Source organism: Abramis brama (genome assembly GCF_963993115.1).
Source record: "Abramis brama genome assembly, chromosome: 1".
NCBI classification, from domain to species: Eukaryota; Metazoa; Chordata; class Actinopteri; order Cypriniformes; family Leuciscidae; genus Abramis; species Abramis brama.
The window spans coordinates 59,702,055-59,728,086 of NC_139963.1; the positions used below are offsets into that span (position 1 = coordinate 59,702,055).

Sequence of the window (26,032 nt, forward strand, 5' to 3'; positions counted from 1 at the left end):
CGTTGCAAACCTGTAAGACTTTCGTTCATCTTTGAAACACAAATGTAGATCTTTTTAATGAAATCTGAGAGCTTTCTGTCCCTCCATTTCACAGTTTATGCAACTACAACTTTCAATGTAGGAAAGACATTATAACAATAATCAATATGACTCCAGTGGTTTAACCTCAACTTTATGAAACGAAGTGAATGCTGTGTGTGCAAAAAAAACCCATTGCATCTTTATTCACAAAATATACGTCTCTGACACGTGTTCACGGACACCACGATTCATCAGGGTTCATCAGCCGGCCATCTCATGGCGCAACATGCGTCGGAGATACATCATTTGTGAATAAAGACGTAATTGTTTGCGCACACAAGGCATCTGTTAAAAATATCTTCATTTGTGTTCTCCACAAAAGTCTTATGGGTTTGGAGCGACATGAGGGGAAGTAATGACAGAATTTACATTTTTGTGTGAACTATCCCTTTACTGTTTTCTAATGTGGTTATAATTGGTTATTGTTCTGTTTTATAAACATTTTCAATATTTTTAAGATTTATTGTTTTGAAAAAATGTTCATACAGAAAATAAAAATTTGATAAGTCACAGTAAAAACTTTAAAATTGTTTAAAAAAAATATGTTTCAAATAAATGCTCTTTTGAAAGTTCTATTCAAAGAATACTGAAAACTGTATCGTAGTTTCCACAAAAATATGAAGCCATACAACTGATAATACACTTTTTTTGAGAATCAAATCATCATATTATAATGATTTCTGAAGGATCATGTGACACTGAAGACTGGAGTAATGATGCTGAAAATTCAGCTTGCATCACATGAATAAATTACACATTACTATATAATTACATGTATATTTATGAAAAGTTATTTTTATTGTAGTAATATTTCACAATATAACTGTTTTTAGGGTATGCTTGATCAAATACAGGCTTAAGATGTGATCAGGAAAGTGTTTTTTATGTGAAAGATGTATTTGGTGTGTCAATAAATGGTCTGCAAATCTTTTATGAATTGTTTTATTATGAATATTAAATATAATCATGAACTCACGGTTGAAATTAGGCCTGAAAAAGACGTATTTTCAACTCACTTTACAACCTAATTTAGATTTATAATTTATGTTATACTTATAGTATAAATTATAATATAGAAATTATATAAATATTAAAGATTTTTTATTTATTTTTTATAACCTTCCGGGAACGTTCCGAGAACCTTTCGGCAACGTTCCCGGAACGTTTCCCTAACCTATAGGGAACGTTCTATTATTAACGTAAAGAAAACTTTCCTACACTGTTAACCCTTGCTGTAAAATTCTGACAATATTATACCATTTTCCATTAAAACAGTAATATACCGTAGAAAATAAAAGTAGCCTACAGGAATATACTGTGAATTAACAGTGCTCAAAGTCGACACTCAGAGGCTGTTTTCCCAATCACACCCTATACCCTCATTCACTATTCTCTACATTAGTTCACTAATATAGTCCACTTGAATGAAAAGAAGTGAGTGAATTGAGACACTGATGAACACCCGATAAGCAGAATCACTGAAGGACAGAGAAACAAGAACAGAAAAAAGAGAAACACAAAAACTACAACTGACTTCCAGCCACACTGAGTGTGAAACCAGTTTACAAACCAGTTTACAATTATTTCTTTCATACATGTACAAAAGTTCTTGTTGAGAATTAACAGAGATTTAGTTATTAATAAAATTTGTTGTCACCATGATGGAGATCAGTATTTGCTTTAGTTGGTCTCTTGTCCCTGGACTTCTTACCATTCATCTCTCTCTTTGGTTGCTGTAACAGTGAGTTTATAAAACACTTTTGTTATGGCACGAAAAAGTCAAGAGGAAGATGATCAGGTGTTTTTATTTTTTTTTGTGATGATGTCACAATCATCCTGGACATGCCTGATTTTCAGATTTTTCCTGTATATAGTCATTGAAATTATAGTTATCTCATATTTAGCATATATCTGTGAATCTACAAAATGAAATCAATATTTCTGTAATCAGGTCTTCTGAAGAATATTGTAATCATATAGTGCATTCAATTTTATTTTACTCCTGCTTGACTGAGACCCACACAGATATCAACAATCAGCGTATGAATCTCAACAATGGTGAAAAGTTTCATGTCGCAATGCATGCTGGGTTCCAGGATAATATAAAACTCCCAGCATGCACTGCTGCATGAATAATAATAATAAAGAAATATTGCCACCATTGTTGAGATTCATGTGCTAAATTGTGATATCTCAGTGTTTCTAAAACACAGTGTAGCTCTGTTTCTCTGGCTATGCATCATGTGTTAAAAAAAAGAGTCATTGTATCTTATTGCTGCGTTTTCACAGTGGTGCTAATGTAACACTTTTGATTGAGGATTAAACTCTGAATAAGTGAGAATGAATTCCTTAGTGAATGAACAGGCAACATGATGATTTTGTCATCATAATCATTATAACTGCAGTCATTCATAAACTGTGTGTGCGTAAGTGTGACTTGCAAAAACACAGCTCAAGCAGCAAAAAAAAGACTAATGTTTTAGCATCAGCATCCCAACTAAAGCAAGCACTGATCTCTATAACGGTAACTTCAAACCAAACATTTTCAATTAAACATCTCAATAACAATTTCTGTATGACAGAAATAAAGTCATACTGGTTAATAAAAAGTGTAATAATGTGTAATGGCTGGAAGTCAGTCGTAGTTATTGTGTTCCTCTATTTTCTGTTCTTGTGTTTCTCTTTTCTTCAGTGATTCTGCTTACAATCACTTACATATTCCCTTAATTATCTCACTGCATCGCTACTTTTTACTCGTAGTGTGGATTTCCCTGAGGGGTTGAAAGGGTTAACTGTGTAAGATAAAAAAGACACACCCACAAAATGTATTTTAACAGTAATAAACGTCTCGGTTACATATGGTAACCCTCGTTCCCTGAGGGAGGGAACGGAGACGTACGTCGTGGTGAACGACGAATAGGAATCTCGCTAGAGAGGCCAATCTACTTCGAGTGAAACTAAAACAAGCCAATACACATTGGCGTGCAATCATTTGCATCAGCTGCGCAGCCTCGCAGCGCGGGTATTTAACGAGCGGCTGATGCGATTGCACTTCAGTTTTTTGCTGAGGAGCCAAGCCTGAAAAGCTGGACGCCCCTGCGGGTAGCAGCAGATGTGGCGACGGGACGTACGTCTCCGTTCCCTCCCTCAGGGAACGAGGGTTACCATATGTAACCGAGACGTTCCCTATCGTCCGGTCACTACGACGTACGTCGTGGTGAACGACGAATAGGAATCCCTACCAAAGCGCCACAGCTGCTGCACCCCTTCCAGCGCCCTGTGTAAGCCTCTACACCTTCTTGCCTGGAAGGACGATAGGAGAGGGCTTACACCGAGAGTATCCGTCACTGTTGTTCCATGATACCCATACAGTGAGATTATTGGATAACACTGGGAAAGCGTGCCCGATCTGAGGGAGGGGAACGCTGCGGGAGCCACATTCTTAAGAAGAGTTATGTGGGAATAGACATATGGACTAACCCGAGGGTTGTACTGCATATGAATAATGGGTGACTCAGCCCAAGGGAAAGACACGGGCTTCCGTTTAGGAGCAGCCGTGGAGAATATACACATATGGGATCCCCGTAGGGTCACACATATGGGACCCAGCCTAGACTAGGGCTGGGCGATTTAAATCGCGATATTGTTATGCGCATCTCGTCAGTAAAGCCGGTTCCTTGATTAGTAGTAAATCACCATCACCTGCTTTCAGATGGAGCGGCATTTACTACAAAGAGCCGTAGTTAACTGACAAGCTGAGCCAAATCACATCAATATCGCGGACGTATCGCCAGCGATATTTAATGCGATATGGCTCAGCTTGTCAGTTAACTACGGCTCTTTGTACACAGCAAAACCTCCAGTAAATTAGCGGTGTTAAATTAACACTCCTGGGAGTGTATGAGTCCACACTCAAGAGTGTTTAAGTTAATGAGATAACTAAGTGATTAATTTAGTGATGATTGAACATTATTGAAGACACCTGATGTTAACAAGTAGAATCGCTGAAGGAGAAAATCGCAAATTGTAAGTTACCATTATTGTGATGGGTAGTTGCATTAGTTGGGCTCTGACCCTTTTATATGTAGTTTGCTTTAGATTTTGTTTGGTGGTTGTATCTGAGTTAAAACTGCCAGTTGAACAAAGAATAAAAAGTGATCTGATGGTGTTGGTTATATTATGACAATCATCATTTGAACTTGATCACTGAACTCATTAAAATCCTTCTTTCTGACTTCGATTTATGTTGTTGGTAACAGCATAACTGTGAATCTGAATAAATGGCCAGAATTTTTTGATATAATATAAAGGATTTCTTAAAAGTTGTTTAAAAAAAATCTTTCTTTAAGGCACACACAGATGTCAAGATTCAGTCTATGCATCTCAACAATGGTGAGGAGCAGAATATTCAATGAGGAAAAGTAAATTACATAGACAATTCAGATCATAATTTATTCATACCGCAATGCATGATGGGAGCCATTAATGAGTTGTGATTGGTGGCAGCCACTGCAACATGCTTTATTATTGTCACCATTGTTGAGATGCACAGGCTGATTATTGATATCTCTGTTTTGAATAAGTATGTCTGAATGTCTTTTTGATCAGAACAATGTTTATTAAATATTTTGAATTATAAGTAAAGTACTGATAATCATAGGTTAAAGAATCACTAAACTGCAGCTAACAAGTTAAACCAAACTATCTTAATATGTTTCTCTTTTCAGATCACAGCATGATTATGTAAAAATATAACCAACACTATAAGATAACATTTTACTTTGTTCAGTTAATTGTTATAAAACATTAACAGCAGACGAACAACAGTAAATATTAAAGTAAACATATAATGGTCTAGAGCCCAACTAAAGCAAACACCCATCACCACAATGGTAACTTACAATTTGTGATTTTCTTCTTCAGTGATTCTGCTTGTTAACATCAGGTGTCTTCAATAATGCTCAATCATCACTAAATTAATCACTTAATTATCTCCTCAGCCCTAAATGCCGCTCCATCTGAAAGCAGGTGATGGCGATTTACTACTAATCAAGGAACCGGCTTTACTGACGAGATGCGCATAACAATATCGCGATTTAAATCGCCCAGCCCTAGCCTAGACCCGGATCTCAAGGATTCAGCGGATAAAGGCCTGGCACTGGACGCTCCGCCATGTCCGTGCCGAGGGTGTTGGAGGACTCAACAGGTTCGACTCTGGAGCAATAAGGATGCACAGTAGGGTGCAGCAAGCCGACAGAGCCGGTACTCTCAGTGCTTCTACCCGTTTAGGGTGAGAACACGGGAGGACACGGGCTCTACACGTAGGCTATAGTATCTAGCGAACGTGTTAGGTGTCGCCCAGCCCGCAGCTCTACAGATATCTGTTAGCGAGGAGCCACGTGCCAGCGCCCAAGAGGATGCAACGCCTCTCGTGGAGTGTGCATGCAACCTGAGCGGGCAGGGCACGCCTTGAGCTTCGTAAGCCAAGGCGATGGCATCCACTATCCAGTGGGCCATCCTCTGCTTGGAGACAGCCTTTCCCTTCTGCTGGCCTCCGTAACAGACAAAGAGCTGGTCTGAGGTCCTGACGCTTTGAGTTCTGTCCACGTACATACGCAGAGCGCGAACGGGACAGAGCAAAGCCAGGGCTGGGTCTGCCTCCTCCAGGGGCAGCGCTTGCAGGTTCACTACCTGATCTCTAAAGGGAGTGGTAGGAACCGTGGGCACATAGCCAGGCCGGGGTCTCAATACAACATGGTTGTCACCCGGTCCGAACTCTAGGCACGATTCGTCGACCGAAAATGCTTGCAGGTCCCCTACCCTCTTGATCGAGGCCAGTGCAATCAGCAGCAAAGTCTTCAAGGAGAGAAGCTTTAAGTCCGCTGACTGCAAAGGCTCAAAGGGAGCATCCTGAAGTGCTCGGAGCACCAGGGAAAGGTCCCAAGAGGGTATGGAGGGGGGACGAGGGGGATTTAATCGTCTCGCCCCCCTAAGGAACCTGACGACCAGGTCGTGCTTCCCAACTGTTTTGCCATCTATGTGGTCATGATATGCTGAAATAGCAGCAGCATGTACTTTAAGGGTGGAGGGAGACAGCCTTCGCTCCAACCCTTGCTGCAAGAAGGAAAGCACTGACCCTATCGAACATCTTCGGGGGTCCTCTCTGCGGGAGGAACACCACTCGACGAACAGGTTCCACTTCAAGGCGTACGCACGTCTCGTAGACGGCGCTCGCGCAGAAGTGATGGTGTTAAGTACCTCTGGGGGTAAGTCACCTAGAACCTCCGCGTCCCGTCCAGGGACCAGACATGGAGTTTCCAGAGGTCTGGACGCGGGTGCCATAGGGTGCCCCGTCTCTGAGTCAGAAGATCCTTCCTCAGAGGAATTGGCCAGGGAGGGACTGTCACGAGGAGCATGAGTTCTGGGAACCAAGTCCGGGTGGGCCAATAGGGAGCCACCAGAAGGACCTGCTCCTCGTCCTCCCTGACTTTGCACAGGGTCTGTGCAAGTAGGCTCACTGGGGGAAATGCATATTTGCAGAGGCCCCGGGGCCAGCTGTGAGCCAGTGCGTCCGTGCCGAGTGTTCCCTCGGTCAGGGAGTAAAACAGCTGGCAGTGGGAGGTCTCTGAGGAGGCAAACAGGTCTACCTGAGCCTCCCCGAACTCTCTCCAGATCAGCTGAACCGCCTGGTGGTGGAGTCGCCATTCTCCCGGGAGCACAGCTCGTGATAGCTCGTCGGCCACACGGTTGAGCACACCGGGGACATACATGGCTCGAAGCGACCTCAGACGCTTCTGACTCCAAAGGAGGAGATGGCGGGCGAGTTGCGACATGCGACGGGAGCGTAGACCACCTTGACGGTTGATGTACGCAACGGTTGCAGTGTTGTCCGTACGGACCAGCACGTCTCTGCCCTGTAGCGGCCTTTTTAGGCGGCTCAGAGCGAGACGAACTGCTAGCAACTCGAGGCAGTTGATGTGCCAGTGCAGTTGGGGGCCCGTCCACACCCCTGACACTGCATGCCCGTTGTACGTGGCACCCCAGCCGGTGGCAGAGGCATCTGTGAATACCACAGCATGCCTGGACACCTGTTCCAAGGGGACTCCTGCCCGAAGGAACGAGGGGTCTGACCACGGGCTGAAGGTCTGGCGGCACGCCGGTGTGATTGCCACCCGGTGAGTGCCGTGATGCCACGCCCATCTCGGGACTCGGCCGTGAAGCCAGTGCTGAAGCGGTCTCATATGGAGCAGCCCGAGCGGAGTTACCGCTGCTGCCGCTGCCATATGCCCCAGGAGCCTCTGAAAACATTTCAGTGGGACCGCCGTCCTGCCTTTGAACGAGTTCAAGCAGTTCAGCACCGACTGAGCGCGTTGCTCTGTGAGACGCGCTGTCTGTGCGACCGAATCCAACTCCATACCGAGATAAGAGATCCTCTGCACGGGGGCGAGTTTGCTCTTCTCCCAGTTGACCTGAAGGCCCAGCTGGCTGAGGTGCCTGAGCACGAGGTCCCTGTGTTCGCATAACTGATCTCGAGAGTGTGCCAGTATGAGCCAGTCGTCGAGATAGTTGAGAATGCGAACGCCCTGTTCTCTCATGGGAACAAGGGCCCCCTCCGTGACTTTCGTGAAGACACGGGGAGACAGGGCCAGCCCGAAGGGCAGGACCTTGTACTGATATGCTCGACCCTCGAATGCAAAGCGCAGAAACGGCCTGTGTCGAGGAAGAATCGAGACATGAAAGTACGCGTCCTTCAGGTCGATCGCTGCAAACCAATCTTGGGGACGGATGCATTCGAAAATGCATTTCTGCGTAAGCATTTTGAACGGTAGCTTGTGAAGGCTCCGATTCAAAACTCGCAGGTCCAAGATCGGTCGTAACCCACCTCCTTTCTTGGGTACAATGAAGTAGGGACTGTAGTGCCCTGACCTCATATCGGCTGGAGGGACCGGCTCTATCGCATCCTTCGCCAGTAGGACTGCGATCTCCGCGCGCAAGACATGGGCATCGGCTGCTCTCACTGTAGTGGAGTGGATGGCCCGAAACTTGGGGGGACGCCGGGCGAACTGAATCGCATAGCCGAGCCTGATGGTCCGAATGAGCCAGCGAGACGTACTGGGGAGCGCTAGCCAGGCTCGCAGAGACCGTACAAGCGGGACCAAAGGGACCGTAGGCGTACCCGGAGTGGGGCAGCGAGGTGGAACACAGGGGCTCGGCTCGGGAGGCTCTCTCTGGGAGGCAGCCCGTAGCGGAGTCTGAGTGTGCTGTGCAACACTTACCTGATTCCACGAGGCCGGAGGTGCAGGAGGCGGCTTGGTTGCGTTCTCGAACTGCACACTGCTGCCTGCTGGCGATAGAAGAGGCGGATGAGAGTGGTGAGGATTCTCTCCCCCCACTGCTCTCCGGGCCCTCTTCGGACCCAGAGATGTAAGAAACTGCTCTTTTATTGAAAATTTGGGTACCGCTGGTTTTGAGGCCAGCGGCGGAACAAAAACAAAAGGAAAACAAGGATTTTCCACCCGGCCCTCTTCCGGGGGATGGAGCGATGCGGTCATCGTCTCCTGGAGAGCAGTCCCTGCCATCTCTGGGTCGCCCGTCCTAGGGCCGCTTGCTCCTGGCTTTGCCGCCCTTCTTAGCGGGGTCCTGGACGGGCGGGGCGGCCCGCCTGCGACTGGCTCCACGGCGCCGTTTAGATGGAGGCTGCTGCGGCGGCGCGGGAGCAGGGGCAGACGCAGGAGGCCGCCCTCGGCGACGAGCAGACTGAGGAGCCGCAGACGGAAGGGTGGGAGCAGCAGCTGGCCGCCGCGGCAGGATGTGACGGATGGCCTCAGTCTGCTTTTGTACAGCCGAGAACTGCTGGGCGAAGTTCTCGACCGCGTCGCCGAAGAGGCCGGTCTGGGACACGGGGGCGTTAAGGAACCGGAGCTTGTCGGTCTCCCGCATGTCCGCCAGACACAGCCAGAGATGGCGTTCCTGGACCACCATGGTGGACATCGCACGACCCACCGACCGCGCGGTCACCTTCGTCGCACGAAGCGCGAGGTCCGTCGCGATACGAAGTTCCTGAAGAACTTGGGGATCATGACCACCCTCGTGCAGGTTCTTCAGTGCCTTGGCCTGATGAACCTGCAGCAACGCCATGGCGTGCATGGCAGAGGCAGCTTCCCCACAGGCCTTGTAAGCCTTGCCGGTTAGATCCGACGAGTACTTACAGGCCCGTGAAGGGAGACACGGTTCTCCACGCCAAGTGGAGTTAGGGCACAGTTGCATAGCAACGGCCCGTTCCACTGGCGGGATGCGCGTGTATCCCTTAGCTGCCCCGCCATCAAGGGTGGTGAGGGAGGAGGAGCCACCGGAACGGTTTCTGGCAGTGAAAGGTGCCGTCCACGTCCCCGTAAGCTCCTCATGCACTTCCGGGAAGAAAGGCACTGGGGTGGGTTGCTGAGAACCAGCACGCGCCACCCCGAGATACCAATCGTCCAACCTCGAGGGTTCGGGACACGGTGGAGGATTCCACACGAGCCCGACCCCGTTGGCGGCCCGGGAAAGCATGGCCATCATCTCCGGGTCCGTCTCAGGCATCGTTGACACACCCGAAGGAGGTAACGGCGCTGAGTCGTCATCCGCAGAGACGTCTGACCCACCCTCCGATGCCGCGATCGACATCTGATCCTCACAGGGAGCCCCAAAGGAGACAACCGGTACACACCGCGAGGATGGTCCAGCTTTCTCCAATGGGGGCTCAACTGGCTGCGGAGCATGAGAGGGGTGAGGGCTCCTAGGGGGTTGGTTCCCCGAAGGAGACGCGCTCACCGTGATCCTCAGGTCACCCATGTCACTGCCCGAAGCAACCCTCTGAGTAGGATTGGATCGAGGCAGCGGCACGGGGACTCCGCCCCTTTGCAGGAACGTGAGTCTCGACCGCAGCTCCGCGATGGTCATCTTCCCACAATGGGTACATGACTCATCCACAAACGCTGCCTCAGCGTGTTTAATGCCCAGACACACGAGGCAGCGTTTGTGACCATCCTGTGAGCCCAGGTAACGACCGCATCCAGAAACACACAGATAGAAAGTCATTTTTTTCTCTTTTTGAAAAAGACGCTCTCTATCTGTGTAAGCTCTTTTAGGGACTGCTCTCACTGGTGCTGAAACACGCAGGGGAACAGTCACTGCGAACACAGACAGGAATGTGCACCTGTCTGTGCGCTGTCTCTCTCTCTCTCGCTGGCAGGTCTTACCAGCTGTAAAAACAGCTTTTGAGCGCTCTGCTGGCGCACCTTACCAGCTGTTATAACAGCTTTTTCTTTTTGCTCAATACCACAAAACAAAAAAAAGACAGAAAGAGAAGAGAGAAGAGAGAAAAAGACTGCTCGCGCTGCCGTGCTGTAACGCCCGCACCGGGAAGGAGAGATCCAGAAAGGCTCGTTGATTAGTAAATCACTCTCTGTAAGACGCATCGAAGTGCTTGGCTCCGAAGCAAAAAGCTGAAGTGCAATCGCATCAGCCGCTCGTTAAATACCCGCGCTGCGAGGCTGCGCAGCTGATGCAAATGATTGCACGCCAATGTGTATTGGCTTGTTTTAGTTTCACTCGAAGTAGATTGGCCTCTCTAGCGAGATTCCTATTCGTCGTTCACCACGACGTACGTCGTAGTGACCGGACGATAGGGAACTGTAAGTTATGAAACAGGTTTATACTGGCAACACTGTTGCCAGTAGTTTACTGTAAAATTATTTTTTTGGGTCACCATTGTGCAGAAGAGTAGAGCCTGTGCTTCAGTCCAGGAGAAGATCTACAAACATTGATGATACGCTGCATGTTGCTTTATTTAACAGACGGTGACTGTGTAGTTGTTGGTCCAGTGAAAATCTTTTTATGTACAATAGTTTTTTAGTGGTCTCAAATGAAAGAAGTTCACAGTAATACTTTGCTCACATTATTAATGCATTATAAATTTTAGTTACTACATTTAAATGACAGTTGGTCAATTTAAGGCAGTCGGTTTCTGCAAGTGTAATTAGTTAACTATAATTTAGTGCATTTTTACAGAAACAAACTAGATTACAGTAAAGAACTGTACAATTAACAGTATTTTACTGGCAACAGTGTTGCCAGTATTTTACTGTAAAAAAACCCGGTAAGGTCTAACAGTGTATATTTTGTGAATTTATGTTGTGTTTTAGTGTATTATGGGTCTATAGGAGAAAATACCTTTTGTGTCTCACAGTAACTAAAACACAAAATGGTTAAACGATTAAAGAAGGTATTTTTAAGGTTTTAAAGTGTATTCTTGTTTAACACCATATAGGCTAATCATCCGAAACGAATTTGCAGCAGAAGGCATGAACAGAGCGAAATGTTATTATTTATGAGTAACGTTAAACTGTATTAATAAATGTGACTGAAAATTTAATTGATAAGACAATTGAATGCAATAGAGTCAAAACATTAATTTTGAGTAATTAGTGAGGAGTTGGCATGTTTTTCACTTTAAAATAATGGGCCACATCACTAGTAGTTCCTGCGGGATAACAAGGTAACGCTTGAGTAATTAGTGAGGAGTTAGCATGTTTTTCACAAGTAATACAAGTTATTTAATTTTATATTTAACACATACTGTACAGGCACTAGTAATATTCTAACAAACATTGTAATCTGGAAGATGTGGTTTTGCGATTATCGCAACATAAATGCAGCCAATTTCTTCATTAAGGATGCAAATTGTTTTTGACAAGAGAACATCAATGTTTATATTCATATCCTAAAGAGAAGTCCTCCTCTGGCAGCTACTGTAACATAAAGGTACACTGTAAAAAATTTACTGTAGAATTTACAGCAACTTACTGGCAATTTTGGTTGCCAGTAAGCCTGTAAATTTTACAAGAGTACTGCAAATCATAAACTACAATTATACTGTAAAATTATACAGCACACCTGTAAAAGCATTGAAACAAGAGCAGCTGTGAATTTACAGTTCTTTAATGTAATCTTTACAGTATGTTACTGTTATTAATAATGTACTGAATTAAAACCTGAGATAACTCACTTCATTTGAGGAAATTGATTGGTCAATTGCCATTAAATATTTACTAGAAACATCAATTTAACTAAATCCTACTAGTGATCATCATCACACATGAATGAGTTGAAGAACATTAAAACGTCATTAATGCTTTAGCAACTACACAATCACTGCCTTTAAATAAAGCAACATGCAGCATAACATCTGTGTTTCTCTGCTCATCCTGGACTGAAGTTCAGGCTCTACTCTTCAGCACAATGGTGACACACAAAACTCAACAGAAACCCTTTAAATCCTAACAGATCATTAAAACACTAACATATCTCCACTATAGCATTATGTGCAAAAACATAAAATCACACAAAGCAAATCACAGAATTTAACTTTTTGTTTAGTAAATTTGACAGTGAGATTTTACTGTAAACAACCGACTTAAGCCACAGCTTTAGATGAAATCACCTGAAGAGTGATAATCATAATCAGACTTAATGAGAAATAACTGAGGTTTAGATGTTGATGATGTATTGACAATATTTCATTTGAAGTTACCATGATCGTGATTAGTGCTTTCTTTAGTTGGGCTCTTGACTCTTTATTTCTTTAACATTCGTTTTTCTTTCGCTGCTATAACCATGTCTTCATAAGACAACCTGGTTGTGACAATAAAAACCAAGGAAAAATATACTGTGGTGTTGATGGTTGTGTGTTGATGATGGGGTATCAATGTCTAGTGGATGATATGCTGATGTTGACCAGAGTCTATTCTCTAATTATGAAAAATTGATTGTAAGAGTCATATGATACTACAACATGTCATGAGATCAGATAATTTGTGTTTTACATATTTTTGAATCACAAAACTTCTCAATTTACAGGAACACACATATATCAAGAATCAGCATATGAACCTCAACAATGGTGACAAACAAAATCTTCAGATAAACAGATAAACTCTGAACATCACAAATCAAGCTACTAAAAAGTCACATCAAAAACAACAACAAAAATAAAAGCACATGGTAAAAATGAAAGAAAATAATACAATTCAGCTACATAATTTATGCATGCAGCAATGCATTCTGGGAATTATGTACTATGGTGGTACCCAGCATACATTGCAACATGAAGCTGTTCATTTGAATGTCACCATTGTTGAGATTCATACGCCGATTGTTGATGTCTGTGTGTGAGAAAATAACATGGCATTTTAAAACTTTCTATGCATCATATAGTTTTTAAAATGTTCAAATTTTAGCAATGCCATGGAATATCATATGTGTATGCTTAATAATATGAAATGACCCACATGATTGCTCAAGAATAGATTAAAGTGTGAATGAAATGAGGTATAGTCTTGTAAGCTCTATTGATGACATCATCAATACAGAGCCATTAACACCATAGCACTTTTCTCACAGCTCTTTAGCTATAACTGTTGTGCCTCATAAACACACAGTTAAAGCAGCCAGAGAAAAACTAATGTTCAAATGTCAAGGGCAAGAGCCCAGCTAAAGCCAACACTGATCACCATCATGGTAACAATAAAAAAAACATCAACATCTAAACCTCTGTTAATTCTCAAAAAGACCTTCTGATTATGACAGGAATAAAGTCAGTCTGGTTCGTAATAAGTGAAGCTGGTAATGCTGTTTGTGGAGTTGTTTAATCCTCCTCTGCTGAGATCTTCACAGATTGAATGTCTTCTTTTCTCTTCAGGTGATTTCATCTAAAGCTGTGGCTTAAGTCAGTTGTTCACAGTAAAATCTCACTGTCAAATTTACTAAACAAAAAAGTACAATTATGTGATTTGCTTTGTGTGATTTTATGTGTTTTTGCACATAATGCTATAGTGGAGATATGTTAGTGTTTTATTGATCTGTTAGGATTTAAAGGGTTTCTGTTGAGTTTTGTGTGTCACCATTGTGCTGAAGAGTAGAGCCTGAGCTTCAGTCCAGGATGAGCAGAGAAACACTGATGTTATGCTGCATGTTGCTTTATTTGCTTAAAGGTAGTGACTGTGTAGTTGCTGATGCATTGATAACGTTTTTATGTTCTTCAACTCATTCATGTGTGATGATGATCACTAGTAGGATTTAGTTAAATTGATGTTTCTAGTAAATATTTAATGGCAATTGACCAATCAATTTCCTCAAATGAAGTGAGTTATCTCAGGTTTTAATTCAGTGCATTATTAATAACAGTAACATACTGTAAAGATTACATTAAAGAACTGTAAATTCACAGCTGCTCTTGTTTTGCTGCTTTTACAGGTGTGCTGTATAATTTTACAGTATAATTGTAGTTTATGATTTACAGTACTCTTGTAAAATTTACAGGCTTACTGGCAACCAAAATTGCCAGTAAGTTGCTGTAAATTCTACAGTAAATTTTTTACAGTGTATCAATTTTATTAGCTTGATGTAATCCAAATCTTTAGAATCCATACGTTGTTTGCAAGAAACAGATCCAAATTCAGCCCTTTATCCAGTGATCTTCATCTCCATTTCCGCTTCTCCCGAAACGTTAGGACTTGTTTTACGGCAGTGATATCAGACGCTTATTGGCTCTCGCATGCTTCGTCACAGATTACGACATGCCGTGTTTAAATTGGTGTACTATATTTGAATTGGAGAAGCGCGCGCGCCTTCACAGAGCGAACAGCGAACCGAAACCGGATTAACATTTTCATGGATTAATAATTTATATTCTGCTCTGTAACGTTACCTCATACAATACTGCCAGAGAGGACTGCGACACATCGTCATGTGAACAACTTTTGGTACCGGTTTTGATATTTTCTCAATAAATAAATGATTGTGATTATACCTGTCTGTTGTTTTTCTTTATAATTCTAGCCTACGTAACTTAGTTTACAGAAATTGTTAGGGGTAGGGGTAGGATTAGTTTTACTATGTTTTAATGCTATATTGTTAATAAAACTGCCATTTCCCTACACATATCTGTCCATTAAGTTTTATACTTTTAATTTTGTCAATAAAATGGGTATGTTTAGGTGTGGGAGTAGGGTTAAGAGATCTTACATTTATAATCTATAAAATGGTAAAAGGGAAATTATACAGATATCGTTATGATATGAAATATTAGTAAATAGTTTACATTTTTTAGCTGTAAAATCGTAATAATGTTACGTTTAAACGTTGCAGATACGTCCATATTAACGTTATACGTTTCAGCATCGAAACGTACAAAAAAGTGTTTTCTATCTTTGAGAAAATTACGTATTAATACCTACGTATTACAATGAGACCAGGCTGCACTACCCACATAGCAACATTGTGTCGGCCCAGATCCGGCCCACATCTGGCACACATGGAAAGATGATCTGGCCCACATGCAGCATGGAATTACGGCACTTGAGTGGGCCGCTCCTGTTTGCCAGATCTGGGCCACAAGCAGGCCATAGCAATGCCACATCTCAGCCAAGAGCAAAGAAATAAACCACAACTGGACCTTATCTGAGCCACAAAATCTGTGTATATTAAATATGGAGTCATCTCAGCCTTAATAAGCCTGTTAACAAGCAGAATCACTGAAGGAAAGAAGAGAACAGAAAAAGAGACGAGCAGAAACACAAGAACTACAACTGACTTCAGCCACAGTCTTAGATGAAATCAACTGAAGAGAAAAGAAGACATTAAATCTGTGAAGATCTCAGCAGAGGAGGATTAAACAACTCCACAAACAGCATTACCAGCTTCACTTATTACTAACCAGACTGACTTTATTTCTGTCAGACGCCAACAGAAGTTTTATTGAGAATTAACAGAGGTTTAACTCTAATGTGTTTCATTTGAAGTCACCATAATAGTGAATAGTGTTTCCATTAGTTGGGCTCTTAACTCTTATTATATATTTTTGTCTTCTTTGGCTGTTGTGACAGTGTGTTTGTTAAACACATTTGCAGCAGCAAAGAAAGCTAAAGTGAAATGAGATCAGGTGATGATGGTTACCTGTTGATGGATTTATAATCATCATTAAAAAAACCTGTTTCACTGATGTCTTTGGAGTCTAACAATTGTGTTATTCCATTAATATCTTCCCACCACAAACCCTGTGTTACTGCAGCGTGATGTCCAGCAATATTATAACAATCAGTTAGAATACTTTAACAAACATGAGCACGAATCATTACTGTTCGATGACAAACACAGACATCAATAATCAACGTATGAATCTCAACAATGGTGACAATCAAAAGTACCTTGCTGCAATGCATGCTGGGTACCATCATTGTACAAAACTCCCAGCATGCATTGCAACATGAATAAATTATGCAGCTGAATTGTCCTATTATTTTGTTTAATTCTAAATATGTGCTTTTATTTTTTTTTGCTGTTGTTTTTGTTGTGACATTTAGTAGCTTTTCAGTGATGTTCTGAATTCTGTTTATCTAAAAAAAAATATATTGTCACCCTTGTTGAGATTCATGTGCTGATTTTTGATATCTCTGTGTGTCACCATGGACTTACTTTTCATTCTCATGTTTGTTAAAATCTTCTAACTGACTGTTATAATATTGCTGGACCAGGGTTTGTGATGAGAATATATTAATGGTACAACACAATTGTTAGATTCAGATTACCTCAGTGATTCAGGCTATTTCATGATGATTATAAAACCATCAACAGGTAACCATCATCAACTGATTTCATTTCACTTTAGCTTTCTTTGCTGCTATAAATGTGTTTTACAAACACACTGTCACAGCAGCCAAAGAAGACAAAAGATTTAATAAGAGTTAAGAGCCCAACTAATGGAAGCACTAACCACTGTTATGGTGACTTCAAATGAAACACAGAGTTAAACTCTGTTAATTGTCAATAAAACTTGTGTAGAAGTCTGCCAGAAATAAAGTCAGTCTGGTTAGTAATAAGTGAAGCTGGTAATGCTGTTTGTGGAGTTGTTTAATCCTCCTCTGCTGAGATCTTCACAGATTTAATGTCTTCTTTTCTCTTCAGTTGATTTCATCTTAGACTGTGGCTGGAGTCAGTTGTAGTTCTTGTGTTTCTGCTCGTCTCTTTTTCTGTTCTCTTCTTTCTTTCAGTGATTCTGCTCGTTAACAGGCTTATTAAGGCTGAGATGACTTCATATTTAATATACACAGACTTTGTGGCTCAGATAAGATCCAGTTCTGGTTTATTTATTTGCTCTTGGCTGAGATGTGGCATTGCTATGGCCTGCTTGTGGCCCAGATTTGGCAAACAGGAGCGGCCCACTCAAGTGCCGTAATTCCATGCTGCATGTGGGCCAGATCATCTTTCCACGTGTGCCAGATGTGGGCCGGATCTGGGCCGACACAATGTTGCTATGTGGGTAGTAGTTCCTGCGGGATACCAACCCAGTCAACACTATGATCTCACAGTGATGTCACCATGTGGTCACAACGTCAGCAATCTGAGTTCACAGTGTTCTAAAAGTGTAACCTCACAGCGCTCTCACTGTGTGCTCAAACTATGACCACAATATGAGCTCATCCCAGCTAGAAATGTTATTGTTCTATGAATGTTTTGAGAGCATTATGTTATGTTCTTGTAATATTTTCTGTAGCTAATTTTATTTTTGTAACCAGAATGTTCTCCTAAAAGGTAGGATAACACTCTCTATAAACATTTCAAACATGTTTAGTGATGACATTGATAGAACATTATCCCCCCTAACATTCTTAGACAGTTATAGCGGGAAGTTTCGATGTTTAGAAACTATGTTTAAGATGTTTACATGTTGAAGTTTGTTTGAAGAGTTTGGTTTGGTCACCATTGTAGAGGTCAGTGTTTGCTGTAGTTGGGCTCTTTGGTCTTGACTAGGGCTGGGCGATTTAAATCACGATATTGTTATGCGCATCTCATCAATAAAGCCGGTTCCTTGATTAGTAGTAAATCGCCTTCACCTGCTTTCAGATGGAGCGGCATTTACTACAAAGAACCGTAGTTAACTGACAAGCTGAGCCATATCGCATTAATATTGCGGACGTATCGCCAGCGATATTTAATGCGATATGGCTCAGCTTGTCAGGTAACTACGGCTCTTTGTACACAGCAAAAACTCCAGTGTTAAATTAACACTCCTGAGAGTGTATGAGTCCACAATCAAGAGTTTTTAAGTTAATGAGATAATTAAGTGATTAATTGAGTGATGATTGAACATTATTGAAGACACCTGATGTTAGCAAGCAGAATCACTGAAGGAGAAAATCACAAATTGTAAGTTACCGTTATGACGATCAATGGTTGCTTTAGTTGGACTCTTGACCCATATATTATTAACTTTAGATTTTGTTTGTCTGTTGTTTCTGAATTATAATCACCAGTTGAACAAACAAGTGACTGATGGTGCTGGTTATGTTATGATCTTGATCACTGAACTCATTAAAATCCTTTTTTCTGACTTTGATTTATGTTGTTGGTTACAGCATAACTGTGAATCTGCATAAATGCCCAGAATTTTTGATATAATATAAAGGATTTCTTAAAAGTTGTTAAAAAAAAAATCTTTCTTTTAGGCACACACAGATGTCAAGATTCAGTCTATGCATCTCAACAATGGTGAGGAGCAGAATATTCAATTAGGAAAAGTAAATTGACAATTCAGATCATAATTTATTCATACCGCAATGCATGATGGGAGCCATTAATGAGTTGTGATTGGTGGCAGCCACTGCAACATGCTTTATTATTGTCACCATTGTTGAGATTCACAGGCTGATTATTTATGTCTGTGTTTTAAATGAATTTATCTGAATATCTTTTGATCAGAACAATGTTTATTACATATTTTGAAATATAAGTAAAATACTAATAATCATAGACTGAAGAATCAGTAAACTGCTGCTAACAAGTTAAACCAAACTGTCTTTCCTTTTTCAGATCACAGCATGATTATGTCTAAACATAACCAACACTATAAGATAACATTTTACTTTGTTCATTTGACTGTTATAAATCAATAACAGCAGACAAACAACAGTAAATATTAAAGTAAACATATAATGGTCTAGAGCCCAACTAAAGCAAACACCCATCACCTTAATGGTAACTTACAATTTGTGATTTTCTTCTTCAGTGATTCTGCTTGTTAACATCAGGTGTCTTCAATAATGCTCAATCATCACTAAATTAATCACTTAATTAAACATCTGAGTGATGTTGGAGTCCATGTCCAATTACATTTCTAGCTGGGGTGACTCACATTGTGTCCATAATATGAGCACACAGTGAGTGCACAGTGCGGTTACACTTTTAGCTCACTGTGAACTCACATTATGATCATATGGAGAGATCACTGTGAGATCAACATGTTGACTGGGAAGGTAACGCTTGAGTAATTAGTGAGGAGTTAGCATGTTTTTCACTTTAAAATAATGGGCCACATCACTAGTAGTTCCTGCGGGATAACAAGGTAACGCTTGAGTAATTAGTGAGGAGTTAGCATGTTTTTCACAAGTAATACAAGTTATTTAATTTTATATTTAACACATACTGTACAGGCACTAGTAATATTCTAACAAACATTGTAATCTGGAAGATGTGGTTTTGCGATTATCGCAACATAAATGCAGCCAATTTCTTCATTAAGGATGCAAATTGTTTTTGACGAGAACATCAATGTTTATATTCATATCCTAAAGAGAAGTCCTCCTCTGGCGGCTACTGTAACATAAAGGTAGGTCTTTGGAGTCTGAGACATATTGAACTGACACTCAATAGAGCTCATAATAGTGAACTAATCCAGTCATGAGTGTCAGCATCACTTCCTAATTGTTTAAAATTTTAAACAAATTATCATTATTAGTATTATTCTATGTTTAAGTTTGAAATAAACAGATAACATGCGTCCATCCTTTGGCAAGAGTAGTAGTCACAATCTCAACCAGTAGCTAATGTATTTGGGGGAATATAATATTCATAAACTGGTTTCCACTAAGAACCCATTTGAGGCACAAAATGTTATGAGCTTCTGAAAAGCTTCTGAAATGTTATGACCATGTTAAGAGTAAAAAAAAAACCCCACAATTGTTCACTTTTTAGACATGCTACTTTTGTGATTAGTAATTAATTGGTTATTCTTTCTTAGTTCACAAGTAGTTCTCAGTGAGGATACATTTCTTTAGTAATAATCAAATACCTACCAAGGAACTACCTTTGTACTAATTTAGATATTACTTACTGCTTAGTTAATATTGCTTCCATATTAGTTAATAGTATTAAGTTCGGTGTTAATGCAGTACTACCTATTACTTCCTGCATAGCTACTTGTTAACTACGGACCATTATTCTAAAGTGTTACCCAAAGCTCAAATCAAAAGTTCAAGCTATGATCATATTACATTATTTACATTTGTTTCAAAGTCAGGGTATTTCTTATTCTTGTAACGTTGCTGCAAAAGGCAGGCGTCTAGACGAGGATCTAAATGCAGGGTGATTTAATAAAGTAACAAGAAACAGGGAACACAGAACTCAAAGATCAAAACCAGGGGAATCACAGAGGCAACCATTACACGTACAACAACTGACAAAGTAACAAGTGAAACACAAGGGCTATAAATACACAGGGACAAACAAGCTAAACAAGATAACAAGGGGGTGTGGCTAATTAGAAACACCTGGGAAGACTAATAAACAAGGAAAACTACATAGGACTACAAGACTTAGCACAAGACAGGAAATGACAAAAGAACACACAAAACAAGTGGAACACAAGACAGGAATCATGACAATTCTTTCGTAAAGAGGCGTTTGATTTGGTTTATCCATAAATGTTAATTAATGCATTAACTATCAAACACCGGAAAAAGACTGTATGATTTGATTCTTCTGCTTTGTTATGCTGGTATGGTTTATTATTTTCATTTATTAATATCATAATGATCACTGAGATATACTGTGTTTCAGGTGTCAGTGGAGTGGATGATGCTCATGTGTTGAAAATGTGCGTCTGTCCTGTAATAATGCTCTTTCTGGCTGCAAATCAACTACATGGATCTACTCTAACAGATTCAGATATTCAGCAGTAGTTGAACTGATTACTTTAGGGATAAAGAAGAAAGACACAGAGAGACATGAGAGACTGAGTCTGGAGTCTGACTGCTCTCTGAACATCAAGAACGTCACAGAAGAAGATTATGGATCTTACAGCTGCCAACAATATGTGAACGGACAGAAACAAGAATCTGATGTACATGTTTTTCTGCATGTTCTTCATGGTAAGTTTATGATTATGTGGTCAATTTTAAAAGGTTCTCCCTTTAAACTCAGATGATGATTGAAGAGTCTGTGATTTGTGTCTTGTGTTCAGTTTCAGTGTCTCCATCATCATCATCATCATCATCATCATCTTCATCCTCACAGACTGAGATCAGTCCAGGCCGCTCTGTGACTCTCTCCTGTCAGTTGTATTCATATACTGGATCTCCCTGTGATGATTGGGTTCGTTCTGAGGGATTTGAGCTGCTGTGGGTGAATCAGGCTGGTGTTGATCTGAAGACAGACTCCAGATATCAGATATCATCATCATCAGATCAATATCGCTGTATCATCACTCTGACTACAACACTCCTGAATGAAGATGACAACAGAGAGTGGAGATGTTGGCTTACTCACAGAAATCAACTCAAGACCTCAGTCAGATACACTGTCAAGTATTCAGGTGAGAAAACACTCTTTTCAGACAGATTTGTCAAAACTTTCACACACTGACTCTACTCTTCCTGACGGCTTCATATGTTTGGCAATTGTAAAATATTAGTGGTCAAAGTCATAAACTGCACAAAAATCCTTATAATCCCCAATATTGACCTCCTATTGGTCATACTAGGCTAAAATAGACTCTTCTGATTTATGCAATATTTCATGTATAACCCATGAGGGAGGTCAATATTGGGAATTATAAGTATTTTTATGCAGTTTTAGGAATTCTAAGGCTTAATAATGTCATTGATTCAGGAAAGCTGAAGGTTTGTGGGAAGCAGCTCACTGTGTTTCACTCTCATATAAACCAGGAATAAATGATACAGTATGTAAGATTAATAAGGGAATTAAGATCAATATAACTCAAAGGGAATTGAATTACAGTGAATAAGAACCGAATTAATATGCAAATTATTCAGAATTAATATTTAACACTTTATCAACTATTCGTCCACCGATAAATTGAGATTAGGGTATTTTATCAATTCTGGACAGAATATTATCCCGTGGCCTACGGTAATAATATCATAAAATTATGATAACTGATTATGAGCAAGGTAACAAAATCTACAGTTTAAGGCAGTAACTTGTAAGCACACAGCACAAGACGCTTGTATGTAAAATCAACCAAGACTTTATTGAACTACTCTAATACACACAAACTAAACTAACGAAAACACACAAACATTCATTCAAACAGTGACAGAGAAAAGTGATGTTATTAAAGTCCGCGTGAACCGGAAGTTGCAAACGACTTTTCTCCAGTGTTGTGACGTATTTCCCAGTGAAAAGGAATATTGAACAGAGGGCAGGGTTTTACTCTAGCGCTCCTCCTCTCCATCTCTCGCTCATAACAGACTAACGGTTTGAGGGGAGTGGTTTAGCGTTTCCCAACCCAAGTCCTCAAACCTACGTCATCAGGGAAGGTCCTCCAATGCAGAGGGGAGGGGCATTTTCAGATTTTGATTAAAGATTACGAAGCCAAAAAATTTTTTTGTGTGGATTGATTTGCATGGATGAATTGTTCACCACAAACCGATCAATTTAGGCAAACAAAGTAAATATGGTCAATTTTGATTTCATGTGGACTTTAACGGAGGGTCCAAATGTCTAGCGTTAGACACTATTTCTTGACCGCAACCTGAGAGAATAAATCTACTAGCACGTTAATCTTAGTTCGTTTTCTTAATAAGATTTGCACCAGTTCAGCCAGAATTAGGAGATATTGTGTACTTGCGTTTGGTTGCTCCTGTGTGCGCGTTCTGTTGCGAAGTTGCTGGAGAGGGAATCTCTGGCGCTGATTGGCTGGCAGTCGGTCGATGATGCGTTCTGAGGGACAGCGCTCGATGGTGAGTGGTTGGTTGGCTTTGCCGGGTGGCGCTTCGTTCGCGGGATTTCCTGGATTGCGGGTTGCTATGCAACGGAGTTTCCTCTGAGTCGGGAAGAGCTGCTGGAGCAACTCTGAGAGAGTTTTCTTTGACGAAGTTCAACGAAGGATCTTACGGAAGAGTTGATGAGTTTTGTGTGAGCTCTTGGTGGTTTGAAGAGTATGCAAGCATACACGCTGGACGATGGAAAGGTCAGCACAAACATACAAGAGCAAAAGTCACTGCAAAGGCAAGGCAAAAAGCAACGCATAGCTGCTTGTCATTGGGTTATAAGCGTGTCCATCCGACCCGTCCTTCCGAGTGCGACAGCCAATCAGATATTGTCTTGGGCGGGATCTACGCCCCGTTTTCCGGTTCTTGCATGTAATTAGCATAATGTCCACGTGATTGCATGTGCCCAAACTCCTGAGAGTTTAGTTAAACGCTTTAATAAGCAAACTTAATAGTTTAAATATGGTGCATCCTACACACATCTACTTTATATCAAAAGTCTAGAAATCATTTATCCATCAAGTAGATACCAAAATACATATATTTCCCATAGTTGAGGTGGAAGTAAATAAGGATTTAGCTGTGATAAGTGTTTAAAGGGGGGGGGGGGGGGGGGGTGAAATGCTTTTTCATGCATACTGAGTTTTTTACACTGTTAAAGAGTTGGATTCCCATGCTAAACATGGACAAAGTTTCAAAAATTAAATTGTACGTTTGAAGGAGTATTTCTGTGCCAAAAATTGTCCTTCCGGTTTGTCACAAGTTTCGGAAAGTTTTTTTCGAGTATGGGTCTGTGTGACGTCAGCTGGGGCGGAATTTCCTTATACGGGTCCTAAGGGCACTTCTGCCGGAAGAACCGTGGGCGCGCGCGCACTCGTAGACCAGAGCAAGATAGCGAAAGCAGTACCTCATCAAAGCGCTCTGCTCGGCTTTTGGAAGTCAATGTCACCAAAGAAGTGTGTTTTTGGTTGCCAGGGCAAGACAACCCTGCACAGATTCCCAAAGAACCCAGCGCTAAGGGACCAGTGGATGGAGTTTGTTTTTCAGAGCATCAACGGAGTTGTGTAAGATGTTCCCTGCATTTTGACGATGATTGTTTTATAAACAAAGCCCAGATCGACGGATTTGCAGATCGTCTAATGCTTAAGGATCGAGCAGTCGCAATGATAAAGGTTCGCGGTCATGGTTGGAACCGGGCGGTGAGTAAAACTGCTTCAAATGTCTCTGTGTGTTGTTAGCTCGGCGGGTAAGCACAGCTTTAGCTTCGCCCACACGGCCCGCCTCCAGCCGCTCGTTTTTTTCCAGAAAGACTCGGTACAGCCTATCTTTCTTTTATAAATATAATAAAACTAAAGACTTTTTGGAGATATGAAGGATGCAATACTACTCTATAGGTACTCAAGATTAACAGGAGATTGAGTGAAAATGAGCATTTCACCCCCCCTTTAACACACAAAATTAACTTGAGTAATATAAAGCATACATAAAGGGAAAGGGGGGTGACATCTCCTTTAGCCATCTCGGCACCATGACTGTGTTTTATGACTTACTAATGGTTCGATGGGGAATCGTTCCGAACTGTGGAATGCGGTGTTGGGTTCATTTAATGAAATGGACTGTTCAAGGATAATCCTACAGTAACATCTCTCTCCTCAACTACTGCCACTGTAAGCTGTGATGATTGAACACAAACTGCATGTCATGATCAATATGAAAATATGATGTTAATGTCCTGATGCGTCTGAACATTCATCTTCTGCAGCTCCAGTCGCTTCACCAACACTGACTCCAGTCAGAAGCTCAAACTCTGAGAAGACATCAAGCCGAACTACAGCAGCAGCTTCTACACAAGGTTCATGATCACATGATCACTGTCACACATCATCAGTCTCTCGCTTCAGTGGTTTGCACTGGCTCTCACAGACTGCTTTATCATCACACATATTATCATCAAAAAAAGCTCTTTAGTCAGATTTGTCAGTGAGTTTTGATACATATGATCGGTCTTGTACAGTATGTTGTCTGATGCAAAATAATCATAATATACAGCTAGTGTAACTCACTCCACTCTTATGATAAATTAATAAAATCATAGTGAGAATTTAATTGAACACAACTCATCCCATGTTAGTATGTCGTCCCAGGAGCGTCACATTGATACGAAGCTGCTCTAGACTACAGCAGTTTGTAAAAGAAATGCCTTGACATTATGTAATCATATTTCTATTTCCATCTTGTTTTTAAAAGTTGTAACATCAACTAGAGCAATACTGACTCCAGACACCACACCAATCTCTCTGAATCAAGGTGTGTGTGAACGAACTACAGCAGCAGCTTCTACACACAGTTCATGATCACATGATCACTGTCACACACACCAACCTCGAAGGATTCCTCAATATTTGTGCATCTGAATGTTTTCATACAGGAAACGTTGTATGTTTTAGATGCCGTCAATAAATAGATATTCAACATTTCCATGTTTCTGCAAACTTAGAAATGCAAGTGTGCTAGAAACTCACTTATAAGTTATAACATGAATATCTATGAATGAATAAAGCATCAAATAGATTTATTTTTGGTCAATGGCGATAGTCATTCTCCTCCTGACACCTTGAGATTGAAGTAAGAATATAATGATGACAGACTCGTGCACATATTCATCATTTCTGTGATATGAAACTCTAGTATTATGTGATGATGATGATTTTGTGTATATGTGGCATTATGTGTTGAACTGAACTAACAGACGTGATCCACAGATCCAGGAGAAACTGAAGTCAGTGTGACTGCTGTATCATTATACAGAGGTACGACACGTTCATTTATACTGACAGCTTTATAAC

General features: G+C 41.3%; 1 protein-coding gene across 1 annotated transcript in view; it reads left to right on the forward strand.

The window, feature by feature from the left end:
• Positions 1-25,646, forward strand: part of LOC311077763 (uncharacterized protein) — a 65,256-nt gene extending 39,610 nt beyond the window's left edge. The window contains exon 7 of the mRNA XM_084106375.1: positions 25,434-25,646. Coding sequence (XP_083962501.1) covers positions 25,434-25,540 — 107 coding nt within the window. The 3' untranslated portion in view covers positions 25,541-25,646. The remainder of the gene's footprint in view (positions 1-25,433) is intronic.
• The last annotated feature ends 386 nt before the right edge of the window (positions 25,647-26,032 follow it).